At 33.3% G+C, this 22,191-nt stretch overlaps 6 protein-coding genes across 6 annotated transcripts; 2 read left to right on the top strand and 4 right to left on the bottom strand.

Annotated features, from left to right (window-relative positions):
- Positions 1-35: 35 nt before the first annotated feature.
- Positions 36-1,757, top strand: BX664DRAFT_329925 (CDC50/LEM3 family). Its single transcript, XM_051544889.1, has 6 exons — positions 36-73; positions 143-276; positions 368-827; positions 895-1,266; positions 1,355-1,517; positions 1,579-1,757. The coding sequence occupies exons 3-6, from the start codon at positions 380-382 to the stop codon at positions 1,604-1,606; spliced, it is 1,011 nt and encodes a 336-aa protein (XP_051401983.1). The 5' UTR covers positions 36-73; positions 143-276; positions 368-379; the 3' UTR covers positions 1,607-1,757.
- Positions 1,619-3,453, top strand: BX664DRAFT_329924 (autophagy-related protein 27). The gene is made up of 9 exons (XM_051544888.1): positions 1,619-1,932; positions 2,032-2,161; positions 2,225-2,307; positions 2,400-2,455; positions 2,578-2,675; positions 2,743-2,822; positions 2,910-3,023; positions 3,087-3,181; positions 3,240-3,453. The coding sequence occupies exons 1-9, from the start codon at positions 1,796-1,798 to the stop codon at positions 3,341-3,343; spliced, it is 897 nt and encodes a 298-aa protein (XP_051401982.1). The 5' UTR covers positions 1,619-1,795; the 3' UTR covers positions 3,344-3,453.
- A 228-nt stretch (positions 3,454-3,681) lies between these two features.
- On the bottom strand, positions 3,682-4,733 carry BX664DRAFT_329922 (uncharacterized protein). The gene has a single exon (XM_051544887.1). The coding sequence runs from the start codon at positions 4,685-4,687 to the stop codon at positions 3,911-3,913; it is 777 nt and encodes a 258-aa protein (XP_051401981.1). The 5' UTR covers positions 4,688-4,733; the 3' UTR covers positions 3,682-3,910.
- A 1,099-nt stretch (positions 4,734-5,832) lies between these two features.
- Positions 5,833-6,606, bottom strand: BX664DRAFT_109421 (uncharacterized protein). The gene has a single exon (XM_051539693.1). The coding sequence runs from the start codon at positions 6,520-6,522 to the stop codon at positions 6,037-6,039; it is 486 nt and encodes a 161-aa protein (XP_051401980.1). The 5' UTR covers positions 6,523-6,606; the 3' UTR covers positions 5,833-6,036.
- Positions 6,607-11,845: 5,239 nt separating this feature from the next.
- Positions 11,846-14,339, bottom strand: BX664DRAFT_329914 (major facilitator superfamily domain-containing protein). Its single transcript, XM_051544886.1, has 9 exons — positions 14,205-14,339; positions 13,908-14,032; positions 13,361-13,573; positions 13,274-13,304; positions 13,085-13,120; positions 12,936-12,996; positions 12,595-12,878; positions 12,269-12,523; positions 11,846-12,195 (listed from the first exon to the last, which is right to left on the bottom strand). Exons 1-9 carry the CDS (start codon positions 14,329-14,331, stop codon positions 11,957-11,959), a joined length of 1,371 nt encoding a protein of 456 aa, XP_051401979.1. The 5' UTR covers positions 14,332-14,339; the 3' UTR covers positions 11,846-11,956.
- Positions 14,340-15,273: 934 nt separating this feature from the next.
- Positions 15,274-19,794, bottom strand: BX664DRAFT_260037 (uncharacterized protein; the record flags this gene model as incomplete). Its single annotated transcript, XM_051540617.1, has 7 exons — positions 15,274-15,496; positions 15,575-16,190; positions 16,259-16,399; positions 16,471-17,777; positions 17,851-18,214; positions 18,293-18,790; positions 18,882-19,794. 7 exons carry the CDS (start codon positions 19,792-19,794, stop codon positions 15,274-15,276), a joined length of 4,062 nt encoding a protein of 1,353 aa, XP_051401978.1.
- Between the last annotated feature and the right edge of the window lie 2,397 nt (positions 19,795-22,191).

Genomic DNA, 22,191 nt, shown 5'->3' with positions numbered 1-22,191 from the left:
TAATTTTTCTTTTTTCTTTTTTTTAAAGCCCATATGGAAAAAAGAGTCTCTCGAAGGAATTGGAAACCTAAAGGTAATGTCTCAAATAACTTTATTTATTTCTATTTTTCTTAGATATATATATATATATATTGACTTTTAGATGGTGCGTTTCGTCAACAACGTCTTCCTGCCTGGCAACCTGTACTTCGACCTACCACTGTAATTCCTATACTTTTTATCATTGGTATTCTTTTTTTACCGATTGGTGGATTACTTTATTGGAATGCTGGAAAGGTCAGTTTTTTTTTTTTATTTATTCAAACTAATAAGACTAATAAAAAAAGAAGATAACAAAAGTTAAAATTTCATTTCTTCTTTTTATTAGACATTTGAAATCATGCTCGATTACTCCACTTGTCAACAATATGACCGACCCATTTACCTTGCACCAAGTATGTATCAGTTTCGATTTGATACCTCAGTAAAATCCGATAGTAGCAACTCATTATTTGTGACCGAACCACCTGTCTTCCATTATAAGAATACAACCAGTTTTCAATCGAACGACAATGATCCAACATATCATAATCCCAACAATCTCACCATCAAACAATGCACTCTGGATTTTACTGTACCAATGACCATCAAAGCACCTGTATACATGTATTATCGACTTACCCAGTTTTATCAAAATCATCGACAATATATCAAGAGCTTTGATACAGACCAGTTACGCGGTGTGCCTGTAGATGCCAGTACAGCTACTTCCAATTGTGGTCCAGTTGCTACCAATGATAACAAGATTGTATACCCCTGTGGCCTTATTGCCAATTCTATGTTTAATGGTAAACTAATAATAAAAAAAAAATAGATTGAATATTGATGAATGTTTTTTATTTATTTACAAAATAGATACTATCTCCAATCTTACCTTGATCACATTACCTCTACAACAACAACAACAACAACAACAACAACAACAACAACAACAACAACAACAACAGTATGGATGGAGTCGTAATGGATTAACATGGTCAACTGAATATCAAAAGTATGGAAGAACTGGCTACTCACTGGATCAAATCATACCTCCTCCTAATTGGGCATCTAGATATCCTCAGGGCCAATATACCGAACAATATCCTCCTCCTGATCTTGGAACTACGATGGAACAATTAAAGGTTTGGATGTCAGTAGCAGCTTTCCCTGATTTTCGAAAACCATGGGGAAGAAATGATGATCAAGATCTACCTGCTGGTCGATGGCGTGCAACCATAGATCTCAGTAAGTTTTTTTTTTTTTCGTTATTATTGAAATAGACAGAAATCTATCTATTGAATTGATTTTTCTTTTTTTTTTTTTTTTTCATTAGATTTTGATACATTAGGATATGGAGGTAAGAAATGGTTAGTTTTAACATCAGCATCACCTTTGGGAGGAAGGAACTTTTATCTTTCTTTGACATATATGGCTGTTGGTGGATTATGTCTATTATTGGGCTCATTATTCACTCTATTACATTGTATCAAACCAAGGTAAATAATAATAATAGTTGTTTTGCATTTGAATTTACTTATTTTTTTTTTTTTTAAATAGAAAACTGGATGACTCCATATCTCTTTGATCATGATCAACAACCTTTGGCGGACTTCAAACCCGAAAGGAAAAGGTTTTTGTTTGTTTCCACTTTGTCATTTTCCGGTCTTCTTTTTTTCCTTCTTTTTTTTTTTCTGTTATCTATTTTATATATTTTTTCGTCAATAAAAAGAAACGGGTAGAAAGGTTTTTTTGCTTTTTTTTTTTATAATACATCATGAAGACGTATCTAGCCATTCTCCTTACTTTTTGTTTCATCACTACTACTGTGATGGGAATTCAAGATTACTGCAATAAAGGCTTTAAACCTCAACAAGATGGACAATATGAACTTGATCTTTCTCCAATGGATCGGTAAGTTTGTAATATAAATAATATTTATTCGCTCATCTTTTATTACTTTTTTTTTTCTTTCTTTCTTTGTTCCATTTATCCTTTTGTTGACGACACAAGTGATTTCATGATGGAAATCGCGACAAACACCAAACCATCTCAGAAAATCACCCGCACCTATGTTAATATCTGCAATCCTTTAAAGAAGCCTCCTATGACTTATGATGAAGATTTTTGTGATCCTAATACTGTAAGTGAATATTCTATATTCAAAAAAAAAAAATACTAACATTTTGTTCCTTTCTTCTTATAGTATGTATGTCTACGTCTCTTCCATAAAAAAGGGGATACTGAACGTTTGGATGAAGTGGAAGAATTGGCAGGTGATTATAAAAAGTAAGTTCATGTGAAGTCTGTGCGCCAAAAAAAAACAAAACAAAACAAAAACAAAACTGATTTATTGATTTGATTCTTCTTGATATTCATAGTTCTAAACTTCAACCTGAATTCAAGGTTGTATCTGAAGGACAAGACTTATCAACTGGTAACAAAAAAAAAAAAAAAAATACATATGAAAATAGGATAGATCTAAATGAACATGATTAATTTGATTTGAACTTTTTTTTTTATCACTTGTAATTTTATCTATTTTATACATATATATAGACGGAACCCAGTTTTCTTTGACTTTGCATGGTGGAAATGTTTTGGGCAAGGCACAAACAGTGGAAATTACTTTGGAATGTGGTCTTCCAGAAACTCGAGTAAGTAGATCATCATCCTTATAATGGAATTGTTCTTCTGATTGCTTTCTTATGATTTATTTATTAGGAAAATCCCAACGGACCCAATCTTATATCTGATGATGGTTATATCACGAAACTTCACTGGAAAGTACCTTTTGCTTGCGCGTAAGTTTATCGTTTAGGATTCAGAAATCATAATAGAGGAGAATCTTTTTTTTTCTTAACTCTGTCTTTTCTTTCTTTTTTTTATAGTACCAAGGTAGGTGAAAAACCTCCTTCCAATGGTGATGGAGGTAATAACGGTGGTAATAATGGAGATCAACCTCAAGAAGGTGGCAAATCAGCTATTGGTTGGTTCTTTACTATGTAAGTAAACTAGAACATAAAAAAAAAAAAAACAGACTGATTGATTTGACTTGATATAAATAGGTTGGGAATAGCGTTGGGTGTTTACTTTATCGGAGGTGCCATTTACAATTACAAGGTATTCAATGCTAGAGGTCTTGATCTTATCCCTCATCGTGGTAAGTTACAATCAACATGATATGTTTACATTCTTCTAATATCGCTTATTATTATTAGACTTTTGGTTGGATTTGCCTTACTTGATCAAGGATTTGATCTCTCATTTGATGGAATCTGTCACTTCGCGTCGTCATGGCAGTGGTGGATACGTATCCGTTTGAACAACAATCAAGTTTTAGTTTATCCCATACAAAATAACTCATTTCCATTTAGACAGATTATTTTATATTATATATATATATATCCTCTTATTGATTTATATCTTCCCTTTTTTTTTTTTTTTTTTTTTTTTGATGTCTTATATATATTTTTTAATGAAGTGTATCGAATGAAATACTTTATAATAAATCATCATACTATTATTGACGGTTGAAACCACCATCATGCTATGTATTCACCATTCTATTCGAAAATGAATAATCCTTCTTTTCAATAAATCATCGTCTTCCATCGCGTAAACATCACCGTTAAATAATAATAAAAAAAAAAAAGACACACAAAAGAATGACATTTGATGTCAAATCATCATTTTATTGATAAACATAAATATAAAAACCATACATTTTTCTTGAAGGGGGAAATGATTGGAGAGACATGACAAAAAAAATAAACTAGAGAGACAATGGCACAAAAAAAAAAGAAACTATATACAAAAAAAAAGGGAGAAAAAATCATTGTAAAATCAAGGGAATGGGTAAGGAGTGAAAGAAAAAAAAAAAAACTACAAACTAAGCAGTGACAAGACGACGTCTATACTGTTCACAAATAGGTAAATAGGTTTTGCAAGAATTTTCCAAATGAGGATACTTGACCACCACATAAGTAATGACAAAACGACAGAATTGACGTTGCATCCAATACAAAGGACAAATAGCCTTGAATCCAGTCACCGGCATATCGTACCAAGGTTCATCATCATCATCATCATCATAATAATCATCGTCGTCGTTGTTATCTTCATTCTTGATACGATGTTCTTGATCCCATTTCATACTGGTTCTTACCATTTCTTGAACAACAGATGCTTCAACGTCTTCTTCCTTCGTTGTGGATAATACTTGCTGTTTCGATCGGACCATCACCATATTATCCAATAGATTTTCCCATATAGCATGTACTTGTTTTTTAGACAATGTAGAGCCATCTTGGAATGGACGTCGTAATCCAGGTGTCATTTTGTTACCAAAATAGAGATCGCCGCCAAAAGGATTCGCTGACGGGCGTGCCATGGAAGATGGGGTAGGTGTTGACAAAAGGCGTGTATGTGAGAGGAGATCTTCGGTACTCATGGACATCGTGTGGCCAATCACGATCGACATCAAAGCGGGTATCAATAATGGATATTCTCGGAACAGGTTGTTGTCAAACCCATTTTGTTGTTTCCGTTGTTTGCACAGGATGTTTCCAAAGTCGAAATTAGGAACCAAAGCCGAAGATACAAAACTGTTGTGTTGATATGATGGCTGTTGTGATGATGATGGTGGCAGTTGTTGTGGCTGATACATGACCGCTGAACGAGGTGGGTAGATGACTTGCGATTGATGAGGATAATGTTGTTGTTGTTGTTGTTGCTGTGGTGATACGGTGTTGACTGGTACCAATACCGGTTGATGTTGAGAATAAACCAAATTTGGATCGAATAAAGGAGCAGATTGTGACGGTGCTGGTTGAGCAATAGAGGAAGAGGGAGGACAGTAGTTCAGTTCATTTGGAACGACGAGATCCCAAGTATCAGCTAATTCAGTAAAATTCGGGGGTGACATTTGACTGGCAAAAGACGAAGATGAATCAGAATGCGTAGTGTCCAATGTTCCAGGAATAGATTGATGGGGTGATGTTGTAACTACAGGCATAGCATTTTCATTGTTGATAGGCATACTATTATGTTGTTGCTGTTGATGCTGTTGTTGATGCTGTTGTTGATGCTGTTGATGTTGTTGTGGATGTTGTTGTGGATGTTGTTGTTGATGTTGTTGTTGATGTTGTTGTTGGTGTTGTGGTGGCTGTTGATGATGCTGTTGTTGCTGTTGTTGCTGTTGTGGATGTTGATGTTGACGTTGTTGCAGTTGTTGTTGTTGATGTTGTTGTTGTTGCTGATGCTGTTGTTGACGTTGTTGTTGTTGTTGTTGTTGTTGTTGTTGTTGTTGTTGTTGTTGTTGTTGTTGTTGTTGTTGTTGTTGTTGATGTTGTTGTTGATGTTGTTGTTGATGTTGTTGTTGATGTTGTTGTTGAAGTTCCTTTGATGGTATTAATTGTTTTGACGGTTTCGATCGTTGTGATTGTCCCTGCAATTTGTGTTGTGATTGTGGTACACCTTCCAAAGTTGGTGAATTTCCAACGGGCATTGATGTTGTTGTTGATGGAGTAATAATATTGTGTGTTAAGTTACCATTTTGGGTAGGAGGGACCAAGGTGTTATTGTAGATTTGGTGAGTAACATTGGCATTAGCTTCTGGAATTGAAGTAGAAGTTGCTACTGGTGCTGGGGCTGGAGCATTTGGGAGTATTTGATGAGATTGTTCCATATTAAATGTTGTAGGAGGAGAAAAATCGGAGACAGGTGCAACGACTGTAGGAGAAGAAGACCGAGGTTGTTGAGAAATTTGAGTTGTTGTTGTTGTAGAAGAAGGAGTCGTATCAGGACCAGTTTTAATGCCACCATGACAAAGGGCCAATTCAACACGCAGATGATCGTTTTCCTTTTGTAACTTGTTCATTGTTGTACGAACCCATTTAATTTCCAATCGCAGCTGGCTATTCTCGTTCTTGAATTTGGCAACTTCACCCTCCAAGGATGCAATGTATTCTAAAGGGAAAAAAAAATATTTAATTTTGTAAACGATGAGTCTCCCTTTCATACATAAACCTCCCCATTTTTTTTTTTTTTTTTTTTTTTACCTTTGCGACGATTCCTAAAGTTTCTTGCCGAGATTTTATTGCGTAATTGTCGTCGTTCTTTGGATGTCATCATCTTTAATTGTGCTTCTGTGTAATTTTCTTCATCTTCATCAGATAGGCGACCTGTTCCATTGTTTATATTTGATTCTTTCGGTTGTTGATGAGAATGTTGACCTGAGTAATGCATTTGATGTTGTATTTCAACAGAGTAGTTCGATGGTAAATGTTGAGAAGTTTTGTCGTGCATCATGGACGGAGTATTTTGATAGAAACTTCGGTTCGATTCATTATCGTAAGTAGGTTGATATGGAGGATAATTTGGGTAATGAGGTTGTTGAGGTGTTGAATGATATTGTTGTTGTGGTAGTTCAAAATTAGAAGTAGCACCTTCCATTGGATTATTTTGCATTACCCAATCAAGGAATTCTTTATCTTGGTCCATATTGATAAAATAAAAAAAAAATAAAAAAAAACGACAAGGATACAATAATAAAGAAAAAAGGTGAGTGAGAAAAAAAAACAAAAGAAAGGGGGGAAAAGAAAAAGAAAAAAAAAGAAAGCAACTTTAACTCGAATTCTTAACCAATCATTTTAGTGGATGATAAAAGTTTATTTCTTTTGTCCCCTGTTCAATTTCATCCCCTATCCCTTTTAGCTCAAAACCGATAATCTTTTTTTTTTTTTTTTGTATCATAGAAGTACAAGTATTGTTGAATATTTTTTTGATTCTTATTGATCGCTTCCATACTTCTTATTTCTTATATTTCTATTTATTTTGACTCTCTTTCTTCCTATGTATTCATGGTGAATCCATATTCTTGGTGAATCTCAAGAATCTATTTCTTTGGATCTCTCGGGAAATCCCTTTATTTGGTCTTTCTTGTTACAAACAGGAAAACCAAGTGAAAATTATTGGTGATATGACGGCAATTGATGAACTCTAGAAATTCAGACAATACATGGCGATATTTCACTATGACTGTTGATCTATAGTTGGATACCTTCAAAAATAGAATTCGACTAGAATTACTGTGAACACTGTTTATGATTGAAGGGGTTGAACAACAGGTCGGCTTTCTACTTGTAGCAAAATAGGAAGCAAAAGGTAATCTCAAGGAAACAAAAAAAAAAACGACTTACAAACTTTATTATTTATTGGCTCAACTCCTTTTTCTTATTCAATAAAATAGACACTCACTTGGATTCTGGAAGATAATCAACACAATTACATATATCCAAAGAGGAAAGGAAAAGGTAATACCAACAAGAGAGTGTGATGATGAATTGAGTGATGATATCATTAATCTGTTTTTTTTTTTTTTTATTAACAACCTATTGTTGTCCTTCTCTTAGTTTGTATATAGTTTGATTATTGATCGATATTTGCTTTCTTTAATCCTTTTTTTTTTATTATTCAAATCTTGATAATCTACGCTTTATTTCCTTTCATCTTTGTCACCAGGCTTTATTTGTTTATATATGAATGGATGCAAGATTGGATCAACTGGACGGATATACGGCAGGAAGGATTCAAATGGAACAACCAAGTGACCGCGCAACTGAATCGATTGAAATAGCCCATATGGATATGGACTGGATGAACATGAACTGGACCGGAAAAGCAACTGGATGTTGTGCACATGCATCTTTTTGTTGATCTTCTTTTGGCCTGGTTCGCTTCCTTTCCCTTTCCCTCTTTTTGTTTGGCCCTTATCATGGCGATTCTTTTTCTTTTAATTAGTTTTACGTATATAAAATATTAATTTGTTACAATTCTTACATTAATAAAGCCATATCCATACTTCATTATCTTCTTGTAATCATTGTACAACAGGTTATTATTATTGTAGTAATATAAATAAATATTTATAAATAGCCACCATCCAATCATTCGATCATGTTATCGCTTTATTACTTTGTCATTATTGATCATACCTCTTATTATCATCTATTGTATATTCAATCATACTATTATTACCGTCAATTCATCGATTCAATCAAAGAGATGTTGAACATAATGTTGATTGTTTTTATTAGATCAGTTTATTATGAATTTTTTTCATCATCAAGATCTTCATAGTAGGACCATCATCATCTTTAACGTCAATATATATATATATATATATATATCGTCGTGTCACAGCACATACGATCGTAAAATAAACCAACCAAAAAAAAAAAAAAAAGAGATGTACAATTATATTGAAAACAAAAGTTTATTTGAATTTGTATAAAACCATCATTTGAATAAAATAAAATACATTATACTATTTTCCAAACTAAAAGGAATAGTTCATTTAGCGTTACCCAGGAGCCACCACGAGGAGGTAGAACTATATTGACTCCCAATATTTTTTTTTTTACTAACCTTTTATATTCCTTGCCAACCATACAACTTGATATCACCAAGGATAGAGAACTACTATAGAATATAGAAAAGAAAAAAGAAAGAGTGATATTTAGTAATAACTACTATATATTGTATTCATTGTATAATATTCTTTATATATTACCTTCCACCCGTCGAATAGATATTATGATTCACAGACTACTTGAATACATTTGATGTCTTGATTGGACTTACATTTGAGAGCTGGCTTAGCTGAACTCAACTTTGATATTTATGATTTGCAGTTAAAGCTGGTTCGATCAAGACCTAACCTCAAGAGAAGATCATAACAGATCAAATTGGTTCAACATCAAATCAGTTCAAAAGTAAAGTCTAATAAAGGTATCAAATGGATTCAAGTATCTATTAAACCATCGAGAACTAGAAAAGAAAGGAAATGAGAGGATGAGTAGATTGTTCATATATAGATATGGTAAAAACAGATAGAGTATACTTACATAGTTCTTGCTTTCTTTGCTTGCCACAAAAGAAGAGGAAAAGAGTAACACACAAAAGCAACCTACCACATCCATTAGTTTTTTTTTTTTCTTTTTTTTTTTTTTTTGTCTTGCCCGCACTTGTTTATCCCTATCAGCCAATCGTAGAATATTGACAAGACAAAGAGGTGCCACAATCAGAGCTTCATATGGTATCGACTATATCTAGTATAAAAAGACAAGGAATGGTTATATTAAAAAAGGAAAGATTGATTTATGAGAATTTCATTGATACTATTACCTTTCTTTATGATCCACCGTCATCACTATCATCCTTCATACATAGAGTATTCTTGTTTTGCCAGCAAAAGAAGAAGTCTTCTACTATGTCACCATTTTTGGAAATCTCTCTCTCGACCCGAGATGCTAATATTATAAAAACATCACAATGGCTTTAGTAATTATTCATCCTTGTTGTCATAGTTATTATTTATACAATATAAACTTACGGTGATAGATTGTTGTTGGGAGCCACATAGAGTTCTCTTCTAACGTCTATATAATATAAATAACATTAGTTTAGTTTGGTAATGAAGATAACTTTTCTTTTTTTTACTCACCCATTCAAAGATGTAAACAAATGAAGATAATATAAAGAAGTATAAGTATATAATGTATTTGGTATATTCACTCATTACTTACCAAACAACATCCTCCAACAAGAGATGATGTGAATGAGGTGGTCACCAAAGGAGAAGATATAATACGGGAATAACCTAAATAATTGGAAGAGTAATATGTGTGTTAGTAAACTTAGTTTAAAAGTTGGAAGAAAAAGAAAGAGAAAAAAAAAAGTAAAAATTCTTTGCTCATAAAAGATAATTTTTTACGCGTTTCAAACTCCACGTATCGTTCTCTATCCTTTTTTTTTATATATAATAATAGCAGTAATAGTGATATACATATATCATATCTTTATAGGAGAAAAAAATACAGTCATACTTAATGTCATGATGAGAAAAGGACATTGATATTTTTTATGCAGTTAGGACATGTACTACACTAAATCGACGTGCATATTCTAATATGTTAGGTTTGACTGGTTTAGAAATCCCAGCAAATCCTACAAGGGATACTTTAATTAATTCAGGGACAATAAAAAAAGTAAATGAATGATGATGATGATGATGATGATTATATTCTTACAATCAAGATAACTCTATATGATGATCATGAATCCTAAACTCTTTCATCATATATTACAAATGTAAGTTATCGCATAATGCGGATTTTTAAACAAATAGCCTATTTTGGTTTAATCGCCTACTCGTATAATGCATATATGCAATACGAATGATAGTCTCGATAAAGATAAATGTTATGGTGAGGGAAAAGTAATAGATTCGAAAATGTAGTTTGTTTTGTTTTATATGAAAAAGTATAAATAAAGGAAGGACGCGCTATGATTGGCTCTACCAATTTTGTAACCATGATTTTTTTTTTAAAATCCATTTAAAGTTAGAGCTCTTTTTTCTTTTTATTTTCTTTCCCTTTCCTTTATCCTTCTTATTTTATCACTCTCGCTTACCTTTAGTTGGGGTGTTGGACTAGTATCCTTCACTCGGAACGCTCTTTTTTTTATTATTATTTATAGATCTCTTTGTGATGTTGTTGTTATATTTGATTTAGTTTATTATTTATTTATTTATCACACTTTGAATAAAAATCATCTTTATTTTATATTATTCCATCTGATTCTATTGTAGTTGTTTCTGTTGTTTGCTAGTCTTAGTAGTTACATACTATTTATTTTATATTCTTTTAATAAAGTAAATTTATTATGATTATTATTATTAAAGTATTATCATCATTACTGTATGAACAAAAAAAAAAAAGAAAAAAGGAAAGAAGGTACTTGTCATCAAAGTACATACAGTATTATAAGAGAAATGATACTATATTTAATATTCATCTTTACAACTAGTTATAAAATTATAATCATCATCATATTATTATTTATTATTATTTATTAATAGTTTCAATAAAAATTATCATCATCATCTTATTTATTATTCATCATTCTACTTTTTTTTTAATTCATCTAAAGGGTTTCCATAAATGGAATAAATTCGAAGTCCGGTCTCAATGTGGAATGTTGGATCCAGAGAAAAAAAAAAAATGTCTGGCGAGATCAAAAAAAAAAAAAAAAAAGGTCTGATCCTCGAGATCAAAAAAAAATCTGGAGATTGAAAAAAAAAAAAAAAAAAGTTGTGGAGACAAAAGTTGGACCAAGCTCTGACAAAAAAAAAAAAAAAAATTTGGCGCGCTCCCTACTTTTTTTTTTTTTTTTCCCTTTTGCTTTTTTTTTTTACTTTTCTTTTTTTAACCAATGAACAATTGTAAGTTGCCATTATACATTACTTTTACTACTCTATATTATAAAGCCACTCTTTACATATTTATATATTCTATACTTATTATACTTTTACTATCTTTTCTTCTTCTTCTTCTCTAGTTTTCTCATACTATGAAATAAATTATTTTATTTTATTTTATTTTATTTTACTCTTTCTGTGAAAATACAATAGATAAATATTTTCTGTTATATAATAGGATCAACTAGATATATACAATAGGTTTTTCTATTGGACAAGGAATGGCAAGTCAGGAAAAAAGCATATATCTCTTAATTCAAATCTATATCATGGAAATTATTATAGTTTAATCTTTTAGTCACTGTGTCTTATATTATCTTTTTTTTTATTTTACATTCTCGTTTAAATAAAATCATATTTTTATCATTTTGTTTATTATTATTATTATTATTCACTATTATCCTATCATACCATCATATCATTCATCTATTCATCCGTATTGACTACCTTATTAATCAAACCAAACAAAATAAAAAAGTTCATATAAATATTTGATTCCAAGAGATCCAATAGAGGAACAGAGAATTTTATTAAAAAAAGCCGATATGATAATATATGAATAATAAGAATGTATAAATGATAATAATAACTACGTAATAACTATATCTAGGAATATCACATCTTTGTCAAGATATTTCTGGATAACTTGAACTTCAATACCACTAAAATGAGACCACCCAATACATAAGAAGAACCAGTAAAATACTTGTAGACCAAAAAAGGAGTTTCGACTTTGGTTTGGATACCACTTGCAATCGAAGGACCAAAAACAGAGAAAATATTCGCCATCAATAGTAAAGATAAAGCAGTGGGGAATCGATCTTGTCCAACAATATCCATTGTAATAGGAGATACTATATAATAATAAAAAAAACACAAGGTTAGACATTCTTTAGATGATACTCAAAACAGTAAGATTATACTTACATAAAGTGAAATAAGATCCACAGCATAGACCAAAGAGAACACAAAAGCCCATGAGGACAGCATAGCTATAGGCAAACATCCAAATCAAGAAAGAGCTTAAACCACAAACAATGGTCCAAATGATATCTGCATTCAAACGACCAATTTTATCAGCAGTAAAGCCCACAATAATACGACCCAAAAAATTTCCAGTCGACATAACCGCAACCAATGCTGAACCTTGTGATGAAGATAATCCAATATGATCTGCGTATGCTATACTCATAGTAATAAAAAAATACATATATATATAAGTAAATTTCTTTCTTATTTATAAAGTTACTTACAAGGCAAAAAGAAGTAAGGTACAAAGAAACCAGAGAGAGAGATCACAGAACCAAGAAGCCAGAGTACGTAATTGATATCCTTGAGGACAGAAAAATCAAATAAATCTGATAATGTCTTTGACTGTCGTGGTTGTTTTACTCGTTCCTTCACTAGGACACAGGCAAATACACAGCATATAAGAATAATAAATCCTAGAATTCGATAAGTCCAACCAATTCCAAGTGATTTGTTGACAGCATCCAAAATGAATGGTAAAATGAGACCTCCCAAGCCAGATCCAGAACTATTAATAAAGAATAAATATGAGTTTACATTTTCTTCGTTTATTTTTTGTTTGTACCTTGCAAGTCCCATAGCAAGACCTCTTTTCTTATCAAACCATCTAGGGGCTGTATTCATCACTATAATTGAGAAGAAGAAGAAGAAAAAAAAAAAGGTTTAGTTTTCCTATGAGTGAAAGTTCTCTTTTTTTTTATATATGTATTTTACCACAACAATACATGAGACTTGCTCCAGATCCAAAGACTGTTTAGGCATGACATTGTAAAGCACAGAACAAAAAAAAAAAAAAAAAAAAAAAAAAGAAGAGATATTAAAAAAGAGAAAGAAATGAAACAAAAAAAAATCCAATCGATTTCAAACGAAATAAGTTCAAAACCCAGCAGCACACACACTTACCAACACCTTGACATAGATATAAATGCCAAATCTAATAAGTAAAAAATTAGTAACGATTATCATTGTTATTATTATTATCCTCTTTACCTGAGTAGTAAATCCAGCCATTTCCAAACCAATGATGGCTAATAAGGAACCACTTACTAATAAGACTTTAACCCCATATCTTGCTCTAATAATTTGAGCCACAGGTCCCATCATATTGACAAATACTTCTAACAAAGTACCGGCAAAACTTAATTGTAATTGAGCATCAGGTACATCTTGAAAGATTTTTTCAAAAGCAGCTTGCATCACACCTAAAAAAAAAAAAAAAAAGAAAAAAAAAGTGATCATAGTAGTATGGCCCGAAAAAAAAACATCAAAAGATAACGATGTTTTGTTTTTTTGTGTTCAAAAATATGTGAGTGACAACAAACATCTTCATTATGAAAATATAAACATATCAATAATGAAAAAATATAAACATTGGTTAATCATCTTTCCCTATCTGTTCTCAGGGTATAAAGGGAAAGGTACCAATGAAAAATAGTAGTAAAAAAAAAAAAAAAAAAAACTCACCCCTGAATCCAAAAAAAAATAAAAAAAAAAAAGAATTAATCAAATGTCCGATCAAGTACCAATGTTCAACTTACCAAGCACTGGCTGTGCCGAAACAAAGCAATTGAATAAAGAAGGCCCCCAACACCACCAGCCACCCTCGACTACCATCCAATGGCGGAAGAGATGGGTCAGTAGTTTCTAAATCCTTTGGATTTTCTATAATAAAATAATATTATAATAGAAAATCACCATCATCATCATATAAGATGATAATAAATAAATAAATAAATAAATAAAATAATAAAAGAAAAGAAGAAATCAGTTCATGTGTCTATGTTTTTATTTTATTTTTTTTTTTTTGAAAAGTTTTGGGAATTTGAATACATACGGATTTGACCTTCTTTAGATGCAATGCTTGCTTCGACACTGTCCAATGCTTCTGGTACATCATACACAGTTGTGACAGAATTGCCAGTATTATCATTTACACTGGATACTACCACTTCCTCTCTCATTATTTTCAATACAAAGTCTTATCAAGAAGAAGAAGACAAAAAAAAAAAAAAAAGAAAAGAAAAAGAAAAATATACTCTTTTTTTATATTATCGGCGACAATCTGACCTTATTCCTTTTGTTCAATTGGAAAACGATCCTTTTTTAGTCATGAGGCGGAGTTCCCCTTCTTCAAGAACCTATAATCAGTATAGTTCACTGAACCTGAAAAACCTTATTTGGGTTACAGTTGCCCTTGGGAACTATGGTGATGTTGCTATGGATGATGAGTAAGTAAAATGTAATTGTTTTATTGTGTTTCTTTTGGAGGATTAAAGGATAAAATGTAAAAAAAAGGGGGAAGGTGAAAAGAAGATAGATGGATGTGAAGACAGTCTAAAAGAATGATTGAAAAAAAAAGAGAATAGATAGTATTAAAGCAAAAAGAGAGAGAGAGAGAGAAGTATGTATAAAGAAAAGTACACTATTAAAAAGGAGAGGGATCAAATGATAATAATAATAATAATAATAAAAATAAAAAAAAGAGTGACGATAATGAGTGAATGGAATAATGTGTATTGTATAAATAACTACGGAACAATAAGAAACTTTTCAAGAAGAGGCCGGGGAAGAAGTTGTTGTGGTCAAATGCTGACTACCCTGGCGACTACTCATGGTATCATAGCGACCTAATCCATCATCACTACCAGAAGATAAATGCTTGATATCATCATGTGTTGTTTCAGCAATCGATGATGCTCGAGTAGATAGAGGTCGTGTGGTTGAAGTACGTAGCGAAATGGCATCATTATTATCGTTGGAGAATTGTGATTGTTCCCATTGCAAATGTAAAGGTTCATGTTGATTGGTGATACGTTTGACATAAATAGTGACCCTACAGTATAAATAATATAGTCAGTATATTCCATTTTTTTTTTTTTGATGCGGCGATTCCTGTTTCTATATTACAATTTTTTATCAGCATAAGCTGTCAAAGCCTTGTCTCTTTGCTTTTCCCCAAATCTTGATCTAGGCAAATTGGTCGGTAGAATAATCACCACAGTATCCACCAAAAAGGAATGATTTTCTAACACAGCACTAACGATCAAAGGTGTAGCTGATGTTGCATATTCTTTGGATTTGACCGCTACAATAGCTACGATTTCCTTGCCATGTTGAACAACAATACTAAAAAAAAAAAAAAATCAAATTGAATAAACTGTTCTATATATATATATATATTTTTGAGGATGGGTGATAATTTACCTTCCATTTGCAGGGATTGCTGTATGACATCGTTCAATAGAAGTTTCTACATCACCAGGGAAATGCATCAATCCATTTCTTTCCAGAGTTTCACATTTGGGTCCCAATACATATAAACATTGACCTTCTTCCAACATTGGATCCATCATATTACCACGTCGTTGTACATTCCAAAGGAAACCTAAATCACCTGTGCGCATATACTTGGTTCTTGGATCCGTTCCAGGTAATGTCACTTCCAATACACTTGCTCCTAAATCTTCTTCTGTCTTGCCACCAGTCAACAATTGTTTTACATTGCAGTCAGAGCTAACCCAGATTTCACCCACAACATTGCTTGGACAAAGAGTATTTGTTTCAGGATTTACAATTGCCACCATTGTATTACTAGGTACAATACCAGAATCATTCAATACAACACCACGAGATTCTTCTTCCAAAGGTAATGACCGTACAATACCCCTTCGTAACCAATATAGATCAGCAACAAGTACAATGGGTTCCACAAGCATATATGATCTCGTTGTTATCATGGGATTGGCAATATGACTGTATGTTGTATTCAAAGCTTCCTTTTCCAGTCGATGTAACGAGAAGAAACGAGACAAATGTTGATCTGTACCAAAAAAAAAAAAAAAAAATCAGTCTTGATTTAATTTCCTCCTTTTTTTTTATATAACTTACAAAAGATAGGACGAGGTCGACCTTCTGTCATCATCATGATATTCTGTACACTATGTAATGCTAGTCGACGTTGATCATTATTTGGACTCATTCGATTCATTGCATATTGCATCAATGGTAAAGTCACACATATATCTTTGGCTAAATAATCAAAAAATAAACAACGTCAATCATTCTTTTTTTTTCTTATATTATCTTTTTTTTTTTTTTACCTTTGTATCGTTGGACCATTTCAAAGAAGGAGAAAGGATTCAAATAAAAGTCTTCAGTTGGTATCATAACAGTAATACATCCAACATAGACACCACAGAATGTACTATATAAAAGTCCCAAATTATCACAAGCACCAAGTCCAGTGGCCACAATACCACGCTGCCATTTCATTTGACAAGTTGTTTTTTGTGTTCGACATTGTTGAAGAATAGTTTCATGTCGTAAAGCAGGGTAATATCTCTTTCCATCCGTACCAAGTTGTGAAAGTATCAATGGAGGTGTCGTATTGCTACTTGATAGCCATTCAGGTTGTATAGCCATTCCACTTTCCTTTCCTAGCAATTTGTGATGTTTTGCTGCCTTGTTGATATTGGTAAATTCAGGTAACTTGTAATCCTTGAATGTTGATGTGAGTAATTGTCGCATAGCTGGGTTGACAGGTTTATTCTTGAGAATGCTTTCAGATGCTCCATTCACCAGTACATATGTTACATTGAGATCCCTTGCCGTAGTCAATATCACTTCCACATCATCCTTGATACGTTGAACTTGTTGTTGTTGAGGATCAGGTACATCAACGGGTATAGGCGTCACACCAATCACTAGACATGCATAAATGGCCAAAATCCAATCCACACTAAATGGCACTACAACGAGAGCCTTGCGTCCACGTTTGAGTCCTCTTTTAATCAAATAAGTAGCCAGTGAAGCAATTGTATAGTTGATTTTCCTCCAAGTATATGGTTTTGTTTCCACTGCACCAGATCCATTATGACTCAGTCCAACGAATGCAGTTTCTTCGGGGTGTAATGCTGTTCTCCATTGTAAGACGTCAACAATATTAGAGAATTTTGAAAGATCAAAATCCGTTCTTTCATCAATCACTGATCGTACTGTTTCCATTCCAGTATGTTGCTGTTGATGATGAGGCATAATTACACGTTGTCTAATAGCGAGTTCATAAGCCAATCCCGATCGCCATATTGATTGTTGTCCTGGATCATCATTTGTTGCTAAATTGAATACTGTTCGATCTACATCCATGCGTATATATCGAATTGTCAATTGTCCATTCAAAAAAGCACGCTTAGTCATGAGTGCATGAATTTGTCTTCTTCCATGTTTGAGTTGCCTTGGTAATGCATTATTCGCCACGACCACCACTGCAAATAATCGAATGCCAAGAAGTTCTAAAAGACTTTCTTCTATTTCTGCAGTAACGCCAGCCAATTCAGTTCTTGCTACACTTGATTCACAGGCCACCACAGGCAGATGTTGATCATTCACAGTAATATCAAATACAACACTATTGGAAGATATAAATATAAAAAAAAATAATCAATATTCGTTCCATCTAGTTATTTTTTTTTCCATCATACCATTTGTCATTCAAGGTTCGACTTTCAATAATATCAACCACATCATTTGAGAAATAAATCTCTTCCAATCCATGAGTTTCACCAAATCGTTGTTGACGGATACGATCTTCATAATTGCCAAAGATTACAAGACGACCACCAATAAGAGTACCAACCAAACCTGTGCGAAGAAATTCTTGATTATAAATTTCAGGGTACATTGTATCAGGAGAAACAATGGTAGGTTTGGCATGGAAAATAGCTTCACTATGACGAGGTAGAGCCCAAAATCCGCCTGAAATAGAAGGAGCATCAATCCATACTTCACCAGTAGTATCAGGAGGACATAACGTCAATGTATCAGGATCAACAATAGCCACAGTAGCTAAACAATCATAAACAAGAAGGAGAAATGAGAATCTTTTTTTTTCCTTTTCGTTCTATCACTTTTTTTTTTTTTTACCTTCTGGAATGACAAATCCAAAGGAGCTGACAAGTACTTCATGACAGTCAGTACGCGCCCTGCGAGCACCAGCACCAGCAGCAACCACAACTACTTTGTTCATCTTCAAAGCTTCAGCATCCAATAAACATTCCCATACATCACTAGACTGTCCTTCCGCGATCACAGATTGTCTATCATGTCCATTTTCAAATCCTTCCAATTGAGCTGGTCCTACATTGTCACGCATACTGAGAATCATACCACCATGTTCAGCCAAGGATGCTACAGGACAAACAACGCTCATAGGATCATCATTGTTTCCCAAAGGTCGTAATAACTTTTCCGCAACAAGCTGGTTTAAGTCAGGTTTGGATACACAACTGTCGATAAAGAGATAACGTAAAGATGATAAATCAGGTGCAACTTTCTTGCTATGATTATGTACTTCTTTCGCGTTGTCTTGATAATATTTTGTAATCCTGTTCAAAGCTGAATAATCCGACAAGGCGATGGTTGCTACAAAAAAAAAAAAAAGATGAAATAAGAATTATGATTTCATAAAGTTCAGTTAAAAGAAAAACAAGCTGATAGAATTTTTTTTTTTTACCTTTGTATTTGGATAAAACATAGATCCAAACTGCTGGCGTGTCAATAATGCTGCCACTTGTGAATATAGTATGATTTCCACAATAAACTGAACATAAGACTGATAACACCATACCTATTTGCTGCCTTGGTTCCAAATAACTGACAACTGTATCAAATCCACCATAGTTATTTTGTTTTGGAGTCACCTTTAAAGTATTGTCAGAGTCATTAATAGATACTTCTGTTTCTGTCACTGACGCTTTGTACATCCGTCCTTCCGCCATGATAGCTTGATGTGTAATGGTAACACCTTTGAGTTCTCCATTCACTGCTTTTGCATATTCAATATAAGCCAATTCAGGAACCTTGATAGGAGGATGATCCTTCACCTTCTTTGTCGGATACCATGTTCCAAAATCGTTTGTTTTCCACCATTCTACGTTCGCAGGTATTTCCATGGATCGAGTTTGCATATCCTTGATGAAAGCCCGATGATTGAAGTCCGTTGTCAAAATCAGGTTGGCACTTGTCAAATTCAAAATAAAAGAAAGTTCAGAGAGATCATCAGCAGCATTGATAGGTACAGCTACCATTCCAGCCAAGAAGCAACCAAACAGAGCCACAATAAAGTCCAATACTTCCGATTTTCGATAGATCAACGCCACACGATCGCCCATTTGTAATCCAGCCTTATTTCGAATGGTCATGGCGATTTTTTCTGCTCTTGCATTCAGTTTTTCCCAAGAGATAGAGACTGGTTCCTTTCCTTTCGCATCCACCACCGTAAATGCTGAAGCAAGTTGATGATTGTCATTGGTAGCACGATATCGAAGAATAGCTGCAAGATTGTCGAAATTTGCCAAGTTTTGTTGATTTTTACCATTTCCATCTATGACCGGGAAAGGAATAGATCGAGGTTGTAATGGTCGCATTTGACGCCCAGCCAAGTCCGCCAAGAGCATCTGTTCATAAGGATCATCTAGTCGTAATAAAGATATAGGTGCAGGTTCAATTGCTTTGAAGGAAGTTGCCATATAACTATCACCATATCTACTACGTCCGCGGTTTTTATGTTCTAATCGTCGAGTAGGTGCTGTCAAAGAATTTATCGTTCCTTTCTTCGTTGAAGATGACATAATTGAAGGGTCTCTACCAGGTGCAGGTCGCCATCCACCATTGCCAGATGCCGTTTCTAGTAATAAAAAGTAAGTAAAATTAAAATTCAAATTGCACTAGCAGAATTTCGTCACACCCATTCATTCCAAAAAGAAAATGATATACAAAAAAAAAAAAAAAAAAAAAAAGAATTTACCCCAATCAGAGTCAGTACGTCGTGTACCACTAGGTGATATAGGTTCCATTGCATCTATATAATCAGAGCTTTGACGAGCCACATGAACTCCTTGAGATCTATCCACTGATAAACTTCCTGATTCCATTGATGGCGTTCTAGTATGTCGTGCTGGGATGGCTGGTTGTCGCATAGGTGATCCTTGTGAAGTTTGTGTTGGTAATTGTTGAGAAGATGGGGGTAATGGTCTATAATAAGGAGGCCGAGGTGATGAACCTTGTGATGATGGGATACCACCATACATAGGAGGAGGAGGTCGTGTAGTTGGTTGATAACCTTGAGGACGATATATATTACCACCACCATGAAGAGGTAAAGGAGGACGTTGACCAGGAAAGCCATGTGTAGGAAGAGGAGGACCCATAGGATATTGTGGACGGTTCATCATACGATAATCATATGGTCTAGGTCTAGTAGCTCCATATGATTGATTCCATGGTTGATGCTGAGGAGGATGAGGTCGATAAACTGGTTGTTGTTGTTGTAACTGTGCAGGGGGTCGTTGAGCAGGAATTTGTTGATGTTGTTGTCTAGGTGATTGATTGTGAATTGATTGTGGAGAACTACGTTGTAGTTGTTGTTGTTGTGATGGTAAAGATAGTTCTTGTGTAATAAGTTGATGATTTGCTTCCATAAGAGCTTCAGGTGATTCAGACCGAGGAGGAGAGTGAGTTGGTGAAGGTAAAAAATCCAAAAAATCAACAGCATCCGCAGCAGAAGGTTCAGGTCCAAGGTCTTCAACGATATCATCTGTAAATTCTTCTAAATCTTCAGTATTATCCAAGTTATAGGGTTGTTGATGGTAATATTCCCCTTCGGTAGGTCGATAAGTACGTGTCACAATAGGAAGAGAAGAATTTCGGTTACTTTGATCATTGTTTGCTGTTAAGACGTTTTCCAAGTATGGTTTCAATAGAGCAGTTTTCTTTTTATCATAACCTTTTTGAGTAATGTCACCATCTTCAAGTTCCTGGTCAAGAATAGAAAGTTCTTTTTGAAGATCTGGTGGTAGATCATCAAGTGGGTCTCGCATGAGTAGTCAAGTTTTTAATTTAAGAAAGAGGAAGACTTCTAACTATTGAAGATGGACACAAAACTTATCACCAAGGAGAAGTAATAATAATAATAATAATATGGATAATAAATAAATAAAAAAAAAAGTGAGAAATGTTGAGGAAAGGGGAGGATATATATATATATATAAAAATAAAAATAAAAAAAAGGTTGTTATAAAAATACTTTTTTGAGAATTGTGTGGAGTTGGAAAAAAAATAAAAAAGATCCTCAGAAATGGCGGTCAGATTCCACTTGATACCAAAAAAAAAAAAAGCACTCAGTCAAGAGAAAATTGAGTCAGCCAATAAAAAATTTGGATTCTGCCTTTTTGACATTGACTCCTTTCCTTTTTCTTTTTTATATTCATCTGTTTTATCTCATTTAGTATGTTTAAAGTGTATATATTACAAAACTCAATTATATCATTGTCGAAACTGGCTACAACTGAATGCAAGATCTGGTCACCTGAAAGGAAAGTCATCATAGTTGCCTTGATGTCGAACGACATGGTAAAAAAAAAAAAAAAAAAAAAAAAAGGAAACAGTACTAAAGCCTTGATTTTTCTTGGAACGCATAAAGCTAAAAAGTTTTACGCATTGAAACTTCCAAGTCTTTTATCCTCTCTAGTACGCATCCAATTGGCCGCTCATACAACATGGGGTAGTTATTATATAGTTGTTGTTATTATTTGAAAGACGATGTCGATCACCTACAGGTTGACCTTGTTAGACTCTTTGGAAAATTGTTGTCAAGTCTTGAATGTCGAGCAACATGGTAAAAAAAAAAAAAAAAAAAAAAAAGCATATACTTTTTTATTTTATTTATATATTATTTATCAGTCATGCCTACGTAATAAGTTATATTTACTTATTGTTTCTATTTTATCTTTTTCTTTTTTACACACGATCCAGAAAAAAAAATA

Source organism: Halteromyces radiatus (assembly GCF_025201355.1).
Source record: "Halteromyces radiatus strain CBS 162.75 chromosome Unknown BX664scaffold_3, whole genome shotgun sequence".
NCBI lineage: Eukaryota > Fungi > Mucoromycota > Mucoromycetes > Mucorales > Cunninghamellaceae > Halteromyces > Halteromyces radiatus.
Note: the sequence above shows the minus strand (reverse complement) of the source record. Positions and strands in the feature narration are given on the sequence as shown.